General features: G+C 35.6%; 1 protein-coding gene across 8 annotated transcripts in view; it reads left to right on the top strand.

Moving 5' to 3' along the window:
• Positions 1-11,609, top strand: part of MRTFB (myocardin related transcription factor B) — an 85,386-nt gene extending 73,777 nt beyond the window's left edge. For 6 of the 8 annotated variants that reach the window (XM_055709865.1, XM_055709869.1, XM_055709863.1 and 3 more), the window contains 4 exons: positions 2,127-2,282; positions 2,576-2,713; positions 4,108-4,168; positions 6,158-11,609. In XM_055709865.1, coding sequence (XP_055565840.1) covers positions 2,127-2,282; positions 2,576-2,713; positions 4,108-4,168; positions 6,158-6,696 — 894 coding nt within the window. In that variant the 3' untranslated portion in view covers positions 6,697-11,609. Of the gene's footprint in view, positions 1-2,126; positions 2,283-2,575; positions 2,714-3,980; positions 4,169-6,157 lie in introns of all 8 variants that reach the window. The other 2 variants (XR_008732157.1, XM_055709868.1) reach the window with 2 other exon arrangements.
• Positions 11,610-14,578: the final 2,969 nt, after the last annotated feature.

Below are 14,578 nucleotides of genomic sequence, written 5' to 3'. Positions count from 1 at the left end.
CTTTATCAGTGTTATTGATTCTAAGGCTCCTGTTACTTAGGACAAGGTTTTTCAGCCAGCCCCTAGGAAAGGATAATTCAGAAACAACTGAAATTTCAAGATGAAGAGGGTAACTTTTGTGGTATGTAACAAGTTACAAAATGTCTCAGCCTTCTTCAAAGCTCCTACTTCATTTTACACAAGTGCATCATAAAGCCCACGTTCTGTTGTGATCTGGGGCTTCTACCTGTGCAGCGCCCTCTAATCTGCTTTTACTAAGGCTCTTGTTCCAGATAAGAATTTATCTTAGAAGATGTATGATTATGCCCTGCCATTCTCTAGACAGCTGACTAAGAAAGGGGAACACAGCTAAATGAGCATCATCACTCTTCAGACTACTTGTTCAATCTGTTTAATTTCATGGACATTGAGGTTACACTACAGAATTCAAAACTGACATATATACGAAAAGCAGGTTTCATCCAGGTTCACCCGGATTTGGTAAGGGGCTAATCTTACCCTGTTAATTTGACAGATCTCATATAGAAATTTTCTGTTCATCCTGAAGGCATGTACTTGTGCCAGAGACTAGCAGTTTGCATCCCTTGCTGTCTGGAAGTTCCTTGAAACGACTGCAGGAGAAAACCAAAATTTGTACCCTCTGGTCTTTCCCCCTGTTCAGATCAGTTGTCATGGAGACGGCTTAGTTCCCAGCAGACTGTAGTCTGTATCTGGCTATCCTGGAGCTCAGCAGCCTGCCTGTCCTAGCTGCTTGTCTTACCCATCTACTACTACAGGAAATCAGGCAGCATAATTGCACTGGTTTTTTACATCAGAATGTAAAATACTGATGTGATACAACAGATCAGGACAATCTTCATGCATTTGGCATTAGATCTATACCTGCTGTTTGCATTTCATGAGATTTGGATATTTCAACAGGCAGACTAAGCTAATGAACTGAGAGAGTAATGCTACTTATTAGTTTAATGCTTTTTAGTGAAGGTGGTTTTCCTAATAGTGATCACCTCCATAAGTTGTTGTTTTCTAGAACTGATGTCCCTTGAATCCATCTAGACTTTCTCAGGTAGCTCAGATTTTTATGCAAACCAGCTTATTATTCCGTTTATTTTCTCCTACACACTTGAGGTGTCTTCACATTCCAGCTACCACATGTCCCTTGTTCTTCATTCAGTAACAAGGAGACATCTTCACAACCATTCATCTCAGTGGTAGATAGCTGGAAAGTACAACAAATTTCACACAGGTGATTCAGGTGGCTAACAAAAACTGTATTAAACCCTCTCACAGCAAACTTAATTTGGTATATGGACTGTACTCCACAAAGGTTATCCTAGCTTTATCTCCATCCCCAATCTAAGGTTTGTTGCACCTTTAGCATAAAGGTATCTGGGAGCGTAAGGTTCATAAAGGTATTTAAATCTGAATTTAAAAGAACAGTCTTATGCATTCATACCTCCTCCTCTCCCTTTAACTTAAAAGTATGTTAAGTAGGATACCGCTTGGAATCATTTGCAATGAGTATATGGACTATCAGCTAAAGAAATAAAAAGTTTATATACCAGTAACCAAATTTACAAGTTGATACCCAAGTTCATCAGTTATATCTTTTGCCTCTCCCTCACTACTCAGATACATGTAATTAAAATAAATTAGAATTATATGACACAAACCAAACCATTCTGTCATAAAACTGGCAACACGGGACAAGTGTGGATATAGACTGGTTTGTATCAGGCCAGAAAAAAGTTCATTTTATTGACTGTCCACTAGATGGGGAGATCGTGCATACTGTGTTAAACTATTTCATACTCTTCTGAATGTAATTTGCCTTACACTTCCTGGAAAAATCACAAAAAAATATTTTTAGTTATCAGGAGTGAATTGAATGCATGTCACAGCAAAAAGTTTCTTTCAAAGAGTAACTGTTCTAGATTGACAAATTATTACACGGGAGGGAAAAATTGGTACAAACAACATTCCCTTAATGGGGAATTTAAGCAAGCAAGTATTTAAAAAAAAAGTCTTAAACTTTATTAATGTCATTACTGGATGTTATTAATTAAAAACAAACAAACAAACAATGCAGAACCACAACCTAAGACTGATATATTAATCCTTTACAGGTTTTTCCACCTACCACATCAAGTACAGTATTTTCGTATCAGACTGCACCAGTTACAACACCTTCACAATCTTTTATTAATAAAACATCAAACTCTAACATTCACACTGGTGGTAATCAGGTCCCCTCTGTGCAGAATGGACCTGCTACTCCTAAGGTAAGGTTAGCCCAATAGTGTTCCATGAAGTTCAGTTTTATATTACTATTCTTAAGTAACATGTGACTATGTACAAATGGAGTTCACTCAAGGGGGAAGAAAGATTTGTAGATATTAATCATGTATGTATGTATGTGTGAGAAAAAGACTATTTTATCCCTCTTTATTACCTCTGCTATTGTTATTGGTAAATATGTAGATTGGTACGATAAAATAGGATAATCTATAGAACTCAATATATCTTGAATTCACTAAAACATATTGTTTAGTTATTATTTTGCTATTTCATGCAGCCTGGCTCTCCATCTCAAGCTCAGCCTTATATTGTTCAACAATCCCTCTTCAACAACACCGTATCCAAGACAAAAGATCCTCCTCGTTATGAAGAGGCCATAAAACAGACCCGCAATATTCAGACATCACACCGTGAGGTAGGGTGTTTTTTTCTCTTGTTTAGTCTATTAAAAACACTTTTTTTCTTTAGAATTATCAAAGCCATTGCTTATTTCAGTTTTTTGTTTGGTCTCAAGATCTTCTAATATACCCTGTTAATACTTTCCTAACTGTTCAACTGCAGGACTCCTGTTTCATGATTCTTTTTATTAAAGCAACAGACATGTAAAAAAGTCTTCCACTATCCAGTTGGTGATTATATATAACTGGGGTAATGCTGCTATTGCTACTTAGCGATAACTGACTTGTTTCAAGGATGTATGATACGCAAACTTCAAACTTAAAAGAGAGAAAATACATGCATATTTTCCAAAGTGAGTAAACTTGAGAGAATGTGTCTGTGTGTTTATACACACTTAGACAAACATACATGTACATAAGCCTAATGCTTGCTTGGAAAGAGTCTGTATTTAGTGAGGTAGGTGAATATTCCTACAAAGTGCTTTGTGAGTTTACTGTGATACCCTTCATGTTGGAGGAAAGTTGCAACAAAACTACTGAGTATCCCTAACCTCATGCATTTCAGAACTATCCCAAAAGATAAAAACCTTGTAGTAACATAGTATTGGTTGCTGGTTTTGTGATGGCATACTCTCAGGCAGAAGCATGGGTATGTAATGCCATTTCAGATGTTCTTGGCATGTGTGAGACATCCTCACAGTGAAGGCACGCAGGCCATCTTACGTGACTTTCTCACCAACAGTTAGCAAAGTGCCTCCCCACTGAACTCTTTTCAGGAGCTAGATATCCTGATGACAAATTACTTCCCATCTCTGGAGTATTACCAGGGTTTTAAAACACTGTTTAGTTTTGAAACTGTCATAAAAGTCTCGGCTTCTCCTAGAGTGCTTATGAAAGAATAGGTTTGTGGGGTTTAGTTACCTTTTAAGATTCAGATATTCAGGAGATGGCTGTTCAAACCAAACAGATAAACAGCTGATGAAAGCTTCCCCCTGTTAAAAAAAAAATAAAATAAAATTTACATGATAGCTACTCGCAGGGTACCTCCAAGAGAAAGCATTTCAGGGTGCACCCCACAAAGTCCTGCAGTTAAGATATTTACCATGGTATAAACCAGGGTTAGTACTTCTCCTTATCCCTAGTTTTCTGCACCTCTCCTCTAGGTTGCCTTCATGAAATCTTTGTCTTGCTTTTCAGATTTTTTTCCTATTTCTTTGTACTGAAACTGACTACAGGGATTACAAGTGTCTCTCCAAACTATTTCTCTGTTTTCTTGATTGACAGATTCATATGAAGAATTTTAGTCTTGATCATAGGTTAGTACTTACGTTCTATTGAGAGAAGCTAGGACCAGTCAGCTTAGGAAAAAATACTACCTGAGAGAGAGTAACACTTTTGTTATGCACCACAGATTTCCAGTGCACACAGTCAGCAGATGGATGATCTTTTTGATATACTCATCAAGAGTGGAGGTAAGCTAATTAACTTCTGTGTGATGTAGAGATTTAAAATCTGATAATAAAAACTCAGTGCTCTGTAATTAAAGAAACGAAAGAAAAGAATTCTTCCAGGAAGAGGAGGCAGAAGCTATCCAGCCTGGATGAAACTAGTATTTCTGAAAGTTTGCAATAATTATCTGTTAAAGAAAACATTTACCAAAACACATACAGTCAACCTGCTGTGGAGCTCCTCTGCTTGTAAATTAGCCCAGGCAGACCTTTGCAATAATGCACCCAGCATTCAAACAATTAAAGTAACACCTTAGGTTAGCACAGATGTTATTTATCAAACTTGGAAAAGTTGAGCAAGTCCATATAATGTATATTAAAATTATACAAAAAATAGAATAAGGTAAGAATCAAAGCACGTTGATACTAAAATTTCATTAAATATAATCATGTATTGTCAACTGTAAACATCAGAGCTACTTCACTAGAAAAAGTATGTATGAACTACATAGAGACGTCAATAAGTAACAACTTTCTATGTCAGTTGAAATAAGGGAGCTCTCAAAGAAACTGAAATATTGAAGTAATACAAAAAGTAGCTTTGCAGTAAAAGGAGGCAGCTTGCAGGCGTAATTAGGCTTTGTAGACTAAGAAGCCATTACAACACTGGAAAGTGTTCTGGTGCCAAGCAATTCAATTAACTTTATGTTTTGTACTGCTGTCATACAAGGATCTTGACAGCACTGATTACTAGGACAGAAGTGACTGATTGTAAGCTAATAGAAGATTTTTAGACATATTCTAAATATCAAAGTATTTTGTCTTTTTCAAAGCAAATTGCAAAGTCAGCTGAAGAAAACAGAGTAGACAGTGACAGACTGAGATAAGTGACCTGTGCATTGAACAACTCCAGATAAATTTAAAAATGCTTTCAGTGCTTTTATTAAAATATTGCATGGGTAGTTCAAAGAAGTTCTACCTCTAGAACAGAGGATGTAGGAAACACTGGTGTGCTTACTTAAATATTTGCTTCAAGTGCTATGTTACTAAACCTATTTGATCCTAAAGGTAACAAATGTTCCATATTTGCAAAGTTGCAATAAAAAAACCAAATGTTTCCTGATAATTTCTATTTAAAGTAAAACATTTGGGGCTCTTGCACTTAATGTAAGCAAGTTCTACACTAAAAAATCTTTAGGTTAATAACATACTTTGAGAGAGTAAGAGGCTCTGTTTAGTAATGCTTTGCTTTTACTAAGCAATCAATGTAATAGATGCTCTTAGAGGTTTTAAGGATGTGGGTTTTGCTTGGGAAACTGGTGCAAAATACATTGTCCAGTATATTTTTGCTGGCAGAAATATCACCTGTGCTAGAGGATTTATTTGCATTTTCTGGTCTGTCTAATCTTATTTTTGGACTCTCTTCACCTATTAGAATTAATCTGAATTTACCTTGCTTTATTTTCTTTTTTTGTAACTACCACTATCTTACATGCTTCTTAACAGAAGACTAGTTTTAGATTCTAGAATCAGGAATAATCACATTAGGATAATGATCCTAATCACATCAGTTGATCTCTTAAGACTCTCAAATTCATTGAAGCGGACACAGTACTAAACAGGGATGAAACTGAAAATTTGTTCAGGTACTCTTCTCTAAATGAGAAATGTGTTGGTTCCATAATTATTCTAATTAAACAGAAGAATTATAAACACGAAGGAGGTAAAGCTGACATCTAGAAAATTGTTCCTTTTTTCATCAGTATAAATACTATAATTGGCTGAAGTATTACTGAAGGCAGAACTCTGGAACTTGTTTGAAAATACTTTGTTGTTCATAGAGTACCTGACCTAGTTGGATGTATGTAGTGTTAGCATTACCAGAACAAGCAAAATTACTCTTACTGCATTGAGTTCACTTTGGATGCATCTCAAAGTGAGCAAAAAGGAGTGGAAGTTGTAATACCGGTTCTGAATTCAATAGTGGGTTGTGGTTGGTTTTTTTTATTACAGAGATTTCCCTTCCAATAAAGGAGGAACCATCTCCCATTTCTAAAATGAGACCAGTCACAGCCAACATCACTACAATGCCAGTGAATACAGTGATATCCCGCCCACCACCACAAATCCAAATGGCCCCTCCTCCTGTGTCCTTAGAACCAACAACTAGCTTGTCTGTAAGTTTGGAAAACCAACTTGAAGCCCTCTTGGATGAAACTTTACCGTCAGGTAATGAAATTCCTCAACTGACAAGCAGTAATGAGGACAGAGAGTCATTTTCTTTAATTGAAGACCTCCAGAATGATCTGCTTAATCACTCCAGCATTTTAGATCACTCTCATTCACCCATGGAAACATCTGACCCACAGTTTACCACTAATAATTCTTGTCTGTCTCTTGACCTTCCCGATACAAATTTGGACAATATGGAATGGCTAGACATTACAATGCCCAGTTCCTCATCTGGACTCACTCCTCTCAGTTCTACTGCCCCCAGCGTATTTTCCACTGACTTTCTAGATCCACAGGATCTACAGTTGCACTGGGATTAAGCTATAGCCAATGAGAACACAACCTGCAAGTCTCTTCACAGCAGAGGTCCATTATTATACCACTCTGATTGCAGTTAAGAGAAATCAAGACAGCAGTGTTTGGAAGAACAAATGCTTGAAGCTAATTCCTTGTTGATGTTCAAGTTTACAACAGTGAATTGTTTTATGCTCCTATCAGTAACGCCGATCAGGGCCCTCTGAAAGCTGTCTTTCACAGATCAAGAAAGGATGATTGTACTTACTGATTAAAAGTACCCCAAGATAAATGCATCACAAATATTTAAGAAAGAAGTTATGTCTCTGACTTTGTAACGCTAAGATGAGCAACACAACATTGCCTAACTTGAGAGGAGAAAAAGTGAGATTTCAACTGTCTGTATTGACACAGTGAGCAAGTGTTTGGGGGAGGGTGAGGTATCACTGCACTTCATTGTTCCTGTGGATAGCCTGAGCCAGTTCAAAATTAATTGTGAGGGCAAAGGCAAGTAGAAGCACTGGCTGGTTCAGTGAAATTTCGTATATCTAGTCTCTTAATTTGTTGTTTTTATATTTTGGTTTTGTGGTTTTTAAAACTCTTCCCCCATTCTTTAATCATGAGGGAAGAATTTAACTGCATCCAAAGGGATATTAAATGTAACTGCAAGAAATCCACTGTAGCTATGCCAGGTAATATTGAGAACACTGAATTTTCTATAGCAATGCTCTGGATTTAATAGCTAGGTTTTAATGTGTATATCAGACGGTTATTTGTATACTCTTTTAACTTTGTATAGCTTATTTTTGTGAACAGAGGGGAACAGTGGTCTTCAAACAAGAGATTACTATAATGGAAATAGTAAATACCCTACTTTATGTTTGTTTGAGGATATTTGTTAGATCACAGAATCCAGTATCTCAGCATATTAGAACAGTTTGAGGAAGTAGAGAAATTTAATTAATGCTATTGTGCACTATGATCCTGCAAGCATCTATGCAAGAATAGTCCCAATGCCCTCAATAAAAGATGTTTGTAGGATCAGACGGAGTTGCAGGGGACAGTACTGACAGGACGACCATTACTTCTTAATAATACTTTATCTATTGAACAACTTTGTCTACCACTACATAACATCAGGGAAGATAAACAGAGAAGGTGCTCGTAAGAATCCTAAGTAGCAGTATTGGGATGTACTGTTTTGTGATAAGAAGGCATATTTCATACCTGAAACAGATAATAGCAAAAATTAAGCTCTTACCTCATAGGATAGCACATGAAAATATTCTTTTTTAAAGCCCTTAGTTGTTTTTTTCACGGTCTATTATGAAAGCAGTTGAAAGAAAAAACAAAAAAATGCAAATAGAAGTAAAATACTCTGAAATTCTGTGGTTGTCTCTCAGGTAATAGCTGTTAAATGTTGCCATCGATGTCATAGGCTGATAATCAGACTTAAAATTGGAATTATTTTCTATTAGGGAATTCCTACATTAAGATAAAGGGAAACAGTTCCCTATTTCCTGATCAACGGAAACATAGTATGTTTTCTAGTCTGAAAACTGATCTCATTGCAGAATTCCCTCATTACCACCAATCTTCAAAAATAAAGTTTTGTAGGAGCTAATGAAAAAATTCCCTGAAGCTTTTGTGTATTCCTTAGAGTACTGATATGTATCAAAGAAATAATGAAAACAGAAATAGCTGTTCAGTATTTAGCAACCTCTATCACACTTAAAAAAGAAAAAAAAAAAAAAACACAAAAAACCCCACACAACACAATCATGTTAACATCAAACAAAATATTTTTGTCAAAAGCCATTGCAGAATTAACTGCAAATTTATGTCTGCAGATATACAGTGCAGTCTGGTTTACTAATATTACAGAATTCCACTATCTTCAGATAAAATAGTGGATTATATCATTGATTCAGGGTTTAAACTACCATTGTATGTTTGCATCGTATCAGTTACCAGCACTTTAAATCATTATATATCTTCAGTAGTTTTACAGGCCAGGATTTACTTTAATCTGAAACTAACTAAAGAAAAACAATCTATGAAGATTTTCACAAGAGAAGATGAAGTTCAAAGACATTTCCTTATTCCTTCTTGCTGTGCCTACACTACTTGAGTACAGTACTAATGTGGACTGTCTGCCTTAAAATTTGATGGTATAGGCCTCTTCAATAACACTGAACAAATACATTCAACTTTTTGCATTCCTTTTCATTATATTATCTTGGGAGCTAATACTCTGAGATACTAAGTGCCCTCAGCTGTTACGAGAATAAGAATTAAGGACTCTTGGTCTGATAGGAACAACTTCAAATGAAATTTAGTGTTCTGCAGTACTGTCAATGTATTATGTGTGATACAGCAGATATTGTACCACATATGTGGTTAGAAGTTACCCCTTTTTGACCCTGCCTTCTGTAAATAAGAGGCAAGTAAATTAATTTTTAGAAGACAAATTAACCTAGAGCAACTGTACTGTCATTTTTGATGTGCATGTAAATAGAGCTTAAAACTGGCAAAGTCATCTTGCTATAAAACTATCCTTACTGGCAATGTAGAATGTTAAGTAATCTATAGGAATCTATGTGCAGAAATAAACCCAGACTGTTGAGATGTGTTGTTATCAGTACAGTATAGATTTCTACTCTAAAAGTCTATTGGGGATGGGGTGGGGTTGGGGAGTAAAAAAAAAAAAAAAAGTAAAAAAATTAAGGGATCATTTTAGGTTTTGAAGTACAAATATTCTAGTGAAAGGAATGTGTGATTACATTTTTGTACATTTCAGAATTGTGTATTAAACCTTATATATAATGGTTTGCTTTAGACTTTGTTCTGAAATGTGATATATTTGCCATAGTTATATATGCCTGTTACGGCAGAAATAGGTTTTGCTTAGACTTTTGTGTGTGCATGTTTTACATGACAATTTTTGTAGCACAAATACAATACATCTTCGAAATTTAATCATGACTGTGCAGTCTGACTGTACAGAATTAATATTTCTCATTAAGAGAACAGTTGCAAAGAAATGCACTGGCACTAAATTTGCCATTTAATGGCTGCAGTATACTAACAGAACATTCTATCAAATGCGTTGTTAGTAGATCCTTCAAATTAATTAAGAATACCATTTTATCAGTGTGAAAATCGGAAGTTGGTGTTCACACTTCTAGACATGGAGAGAGCTCAGACATATGTTTTACAAGGCTAGTATTAATTAAGAGGAGTCACATCCATCATTTAATACAGAAATGGTATTTGTTGTGCACTTGTAGTGCCATTCAGCATTTGTTAAGGCAAGAAAGTTTAGAGGCAAAGTTTTGTTTAACATTATAAACAGTTAAGAAATCATTGTCATAAATTTAGCAGTTCTCTCTGAGAATAAAATGAATTTATGGCAGTTGTTCTCTACAGAAATGTAGAGTCTAATACAGCAATGTGGGCTTGCAGAATCAGATCTTTAAAAAGCTGAGGCCACAGCTTTTAGAAATAATCAGTACTTAATACTGAAATTTCTTTCCAAGGTGTTTCAAGGAAGCAGGTGATCAAAATAGAAGTTTCAGTATTAAACTTCTGTTATGTAATATCCAACATTCAGATGCCTGAAAACTGTAGGCACCATAATTGGAAAACAAGCACATGCTGCTCAACTGTTTTCAAGGCAGAGAAAATGCAATCACAGAATACATTTAACTGGAAGGGCATTATGTAATCAAAACATCGTAAAACTCACCAATGTAAACAAATATTATTTAGATGGCATCTTCAGTGTATTATAAACTCGAAGCAGATTCTATTAAAACTGGAAAAAAATTTCTCCCACTTATCTCTAGTACATGTTCTGTTAAAACTTTTTCTATAGTGGTCTATTAAATCACCTTTTGATGAATGCTAGACTATACTACAGATGGGGTTTAGGTGATATATGTGGAATGGAGTTGCATATATTATATACATGGCCAATAAAAAGCATCCATTAAAACCTGAAGTTATCTGAAATATTCCTTTTATACCAGTTTGGTAGGAATGAAGTGTACAACACACCTACATCATTCTGCAGTGTCCAATACCGAATATGAAGACGTTTTAAGTTAAAAGTGCATAAATGTATTTGTAGAAATCTAGCCAAAAAGCCATTCTGGCTATGAGAGCAAATTCTTAATAAAAAGCAGGGAATGGTTCATAACTATATAATCACACTATTTTTATATAAAAAAAAAAATACAGCTCAAATATTCAAAAGACAGCCTAAAATAAATTGTAATAATAGAAAAATTTAAATAGGAACCAAAGCATTGCCATTTATATTGCCAAAGGAGGCGCTTTGTATTTTGAAGCATAGGAAATTAAATCCCCAAAAGTATTATTGATACTTTTTTAAAAATAAGGATGTAGATATTTTCAAAGCTGTTTTTGATGTTTAACAGTACAGATTTGTTTTTGTTGCTCGAGAAATTTGTATTAAGTAAAAGCACAGTCTCTTTTCCAGATAGGATTTTTCTTCACAGTACTGCTTGCAGTAGAAATAACGCTAACCCTAGTAGGTGTTTCTCTTCTTATTTTCATAGTCGTAATTATGTCTTAGCATCTCATTTTGTGAAAAGGAGAAGACAGACACCTGTCTCTAGGGCCCTCTTCATTTAAGCACTACTTTACTAAATGCAAATTATGGCAATCAGGGCCTTTATATAAGAAACCATGATGCCTTTGTATTTGCTGTTTGCACCCCTAAAATCAATTCCATATGTTTGAATGCCATATGTTTTGCACATTGTACTGTATATATGTAATGCATACTGTATTTTTATATGTGTACTACATTTATCAAATATTTTGTACATAGTGGCAATATTGTAGCTACTGAGAAAATGTTTGATATTTTAGCATTTTTGCTAAGTGTCTCAAATAAAAAAGGAAAACTGTGTTCATTTGTCTGTGCTTATTACTTAAAAGTGGAAAATACCATTAATAGTAATCAACAAAAATTCTGACTCTTAGGAGTCAGAAACATCTAGCCTGTGTTCTAAGTACTTTTCTCTAAAAAAGGAGTAAGAACGAAATCTGCACTGAGACTCACTCCAAAAGAATGATGGTTTGTCTTCAAAATCAGAGCCAAAATCTGCAAGAATAGGGATTTCCTGAACTCTCAGGTGTTTAGGTGTCAACTTTTTGTATAGCTCATAAGCCATATAGTCCTTATTTTGTAGTTAGTCACCGCATTTTCAGGATGTGCAGCTGCTGAAGTTTACCTGCCCTACACGTCTACAATCTACTATTTGAATGAAAAATGACTGTTTCTTTGCCTCAGTCCAATCTTAAGAAACTAAGTGTCCAAGAAGACCTCTCCTGCCACAGTGTGTTTTAGAAGGTATGAACAGTTTGTGAGGGAGTACTTTTCCTAGGCTACCCAGAGAGTAACCCTGTATTAACAGCACAAACTTAAGAAGCTCTGACTGCATACTAACAACTTCAGAGACATACTAAGTAATTTTGGACATTGCCTGTTTTTCACAAGAGCAAAACACCTTATTTAAAAAGTCTTCTGAAGCCTAGCACAGAAGAGGACTTTGAAGTTACACAATGCATGTATTGACCATGTCGGGGTACTAAAGAGATCACTGAACAAGCACTAGTTCAAACCCATCCCCATCAAACAGAAAAACTGATCAAAACTTGAGATGCTATGGTAAGACTTGGAAAAATAGAGTATGATTTTTAGTATGTATTTTTTGTCAACCACAGAGAGTCAGGTCTCTAGCACAATTCTCTATGGATAATCTCTTGGATTAGTCCACACTGTTTGCTGGTGGAGAAGGGAACAAGCTGCAACACTGAAGTAATGCATAAAACCAACAGCAAGGGAGACAGGGGCTCCAGTAAGCGTTCTGACTCTCAGTGCCATGGTGAAAAAGGAAGATGGAAAACCTGAAGTTTCTTTCTTACTCCAAGGGAGATAAAAAGGGCACCTCAAAATACAGAATAAGCAAGGCAGTCCAGAGAGGTGCATGTTCCTATCGTGAACCTCTTGTCTCACTGCTGGAGAGGGCCGGTGGAATGGTTCTACTGAGCCGCTCAGATCTGGCCGCATAGATACATCTCCTAGAAAGCCCTGCCTGTGTGATCAAGCAAGCTTCTGAATATTCCCCAGCTAGTTTAACCTAATTTGTGAGTCAAATGCAACATTTTGTTCACTTAGGCAAATGAACCTTTAAGGCCTCTCAGAGTAAAATCAAAAACTATTAAAATATTGCAGATTACTGGGTGTATTTCACCTTGCAGTACAGACTTCTATTCCTAATTGAGTTACATTGTCACAGATACAGAAATCATCCCCAAGTAAGTTTACATGGGCATTCTTATCAGCTACAAAATACTGCAATTATTTTTTATCATTTACAGTACTAGTCTTGAATTTAACAAGAAAGGAAATAGTGTTTGTTTCATATTTTTCTTAATAGGAGCTACCTGTAATTATAATAACAATTAAAAAAAATTTTAAAAAAGTACAAAGAATAAGGCTATTCTGTGAGAAAATAAGGAAAATTGCAGAACTATAAGGCAAGGAAAGGATTAGAAAATTATTTCTGACACAGGAAAGATCACACCCACTTTCATTCACAACTTTCCCAAATTCTACCATGGTTTTCAAGATGTGCTAGATTGTGGGATTTTGTACTTGATTTTTGTATTCTGCTCAGCTTATGTTCTAGAACACCTCCATGCATTTCTTCAGGAGAAAAAGCTATGAGCTGTTCATGCACAAGCTTCTTTTCATGACAAAGCTGCTTCATTTAAATGTTTACTATTATACTTCTCTTGTTGGAGGCAATCCCCATACTAGATCACCTACCCTTTCCTTATTAAAGTTTGTTCTTACACTGATAACATCAGAACTCAGCCAAATACTATAAAACCCATACAGTAGTAAGTAGTACCCATAAAATGAACAATTTAAACATACTAATATGCCCTGAAGATTTCATGAAATATCTCTTTATGAACTTTAACCATCCTACAAGTTTGTAGGCTATATATGCCACAAACTTACCTTCGGATATCACACACCAAACACGAATATTGCAAAACAAGTGCAGCACTTTTTGACTCTGCATGTGTGCATTACTGAATTTATAGTTAGAATACAGAGATAAAGCACTGGGTTTGGTGCCAGCTGACAATTTGGGATTTTGCTTGTTTTACAAAGACCAAGAAATATAAACACATAACCTTCCCTCCCAAACTGTGTTCATACTAGATTATGATGTAAATTCCAAGACAAGATGGACTGATGAAGCTTGAGATCATGCTGAATTAACTTCTTCCACAAGCTAAACCCTGGTTTTCAATAAAACCAGAATGTATTAAACCGTGTTCTACACATTGCTATTAACCACGTTCTACTTCTGCCCATTAGCTTGCTCTGTACTATATAAATGTTGCTAGAGTGACATATTTCTTAGAATATTTGTACTCTCAAGTCAAGAGATGCTTCTTTGATAGCAAAGAAGTCAACGCAGATTTCCCCACAACCCACACTATAGCCTACAACCCCACTGAGAACTTCCTAAAAGAGAATCAAAGTAACAGAGCAGCATCTGAGATGCAACAGCTAGGGTTTAGGTAGTTTTTCTCCTTCAAGTGCTTATCCGTAAATTTATAGAGTAGCTCTAAGAAATATTTCCCTTCACATAAAAAAAATTACCTGAAGATTAGTCCCCAGTCTTCCCTGTAGAAAAAGGACTGCAGGGCCACTCTACTGTAACACTGCATCATTCTTGAATCCCTCCAAGACAACTGCTGTTGATTAGCAGTTAAAATAACAAACAGAAACATTCTTTCATAGACCTAGGACAAAATCTGAGCTCAAGTAATAGATAACTGAGGAGCATTTCA

The sequence above is a fragment of the Falco cherrug genome, chromosome 4 (genome assembly GCF_023634085.1).
Source record: "Falco cherrug isolate bFalChe1 chromosome 4, bFalChe1.pri, whole genome shotgun sequence".
Taxonomy (NCBI): domain Eukaryota; kingdom Metazoa; phylum Chordata; class Aves; order Falconiformes; family Falconidae; genus Falco; species Falco cherrug.
Note: the sequence above shows the minus strand (reverse complement) of the source record. Positions and strands in the feature narration are given on the sequence as shown.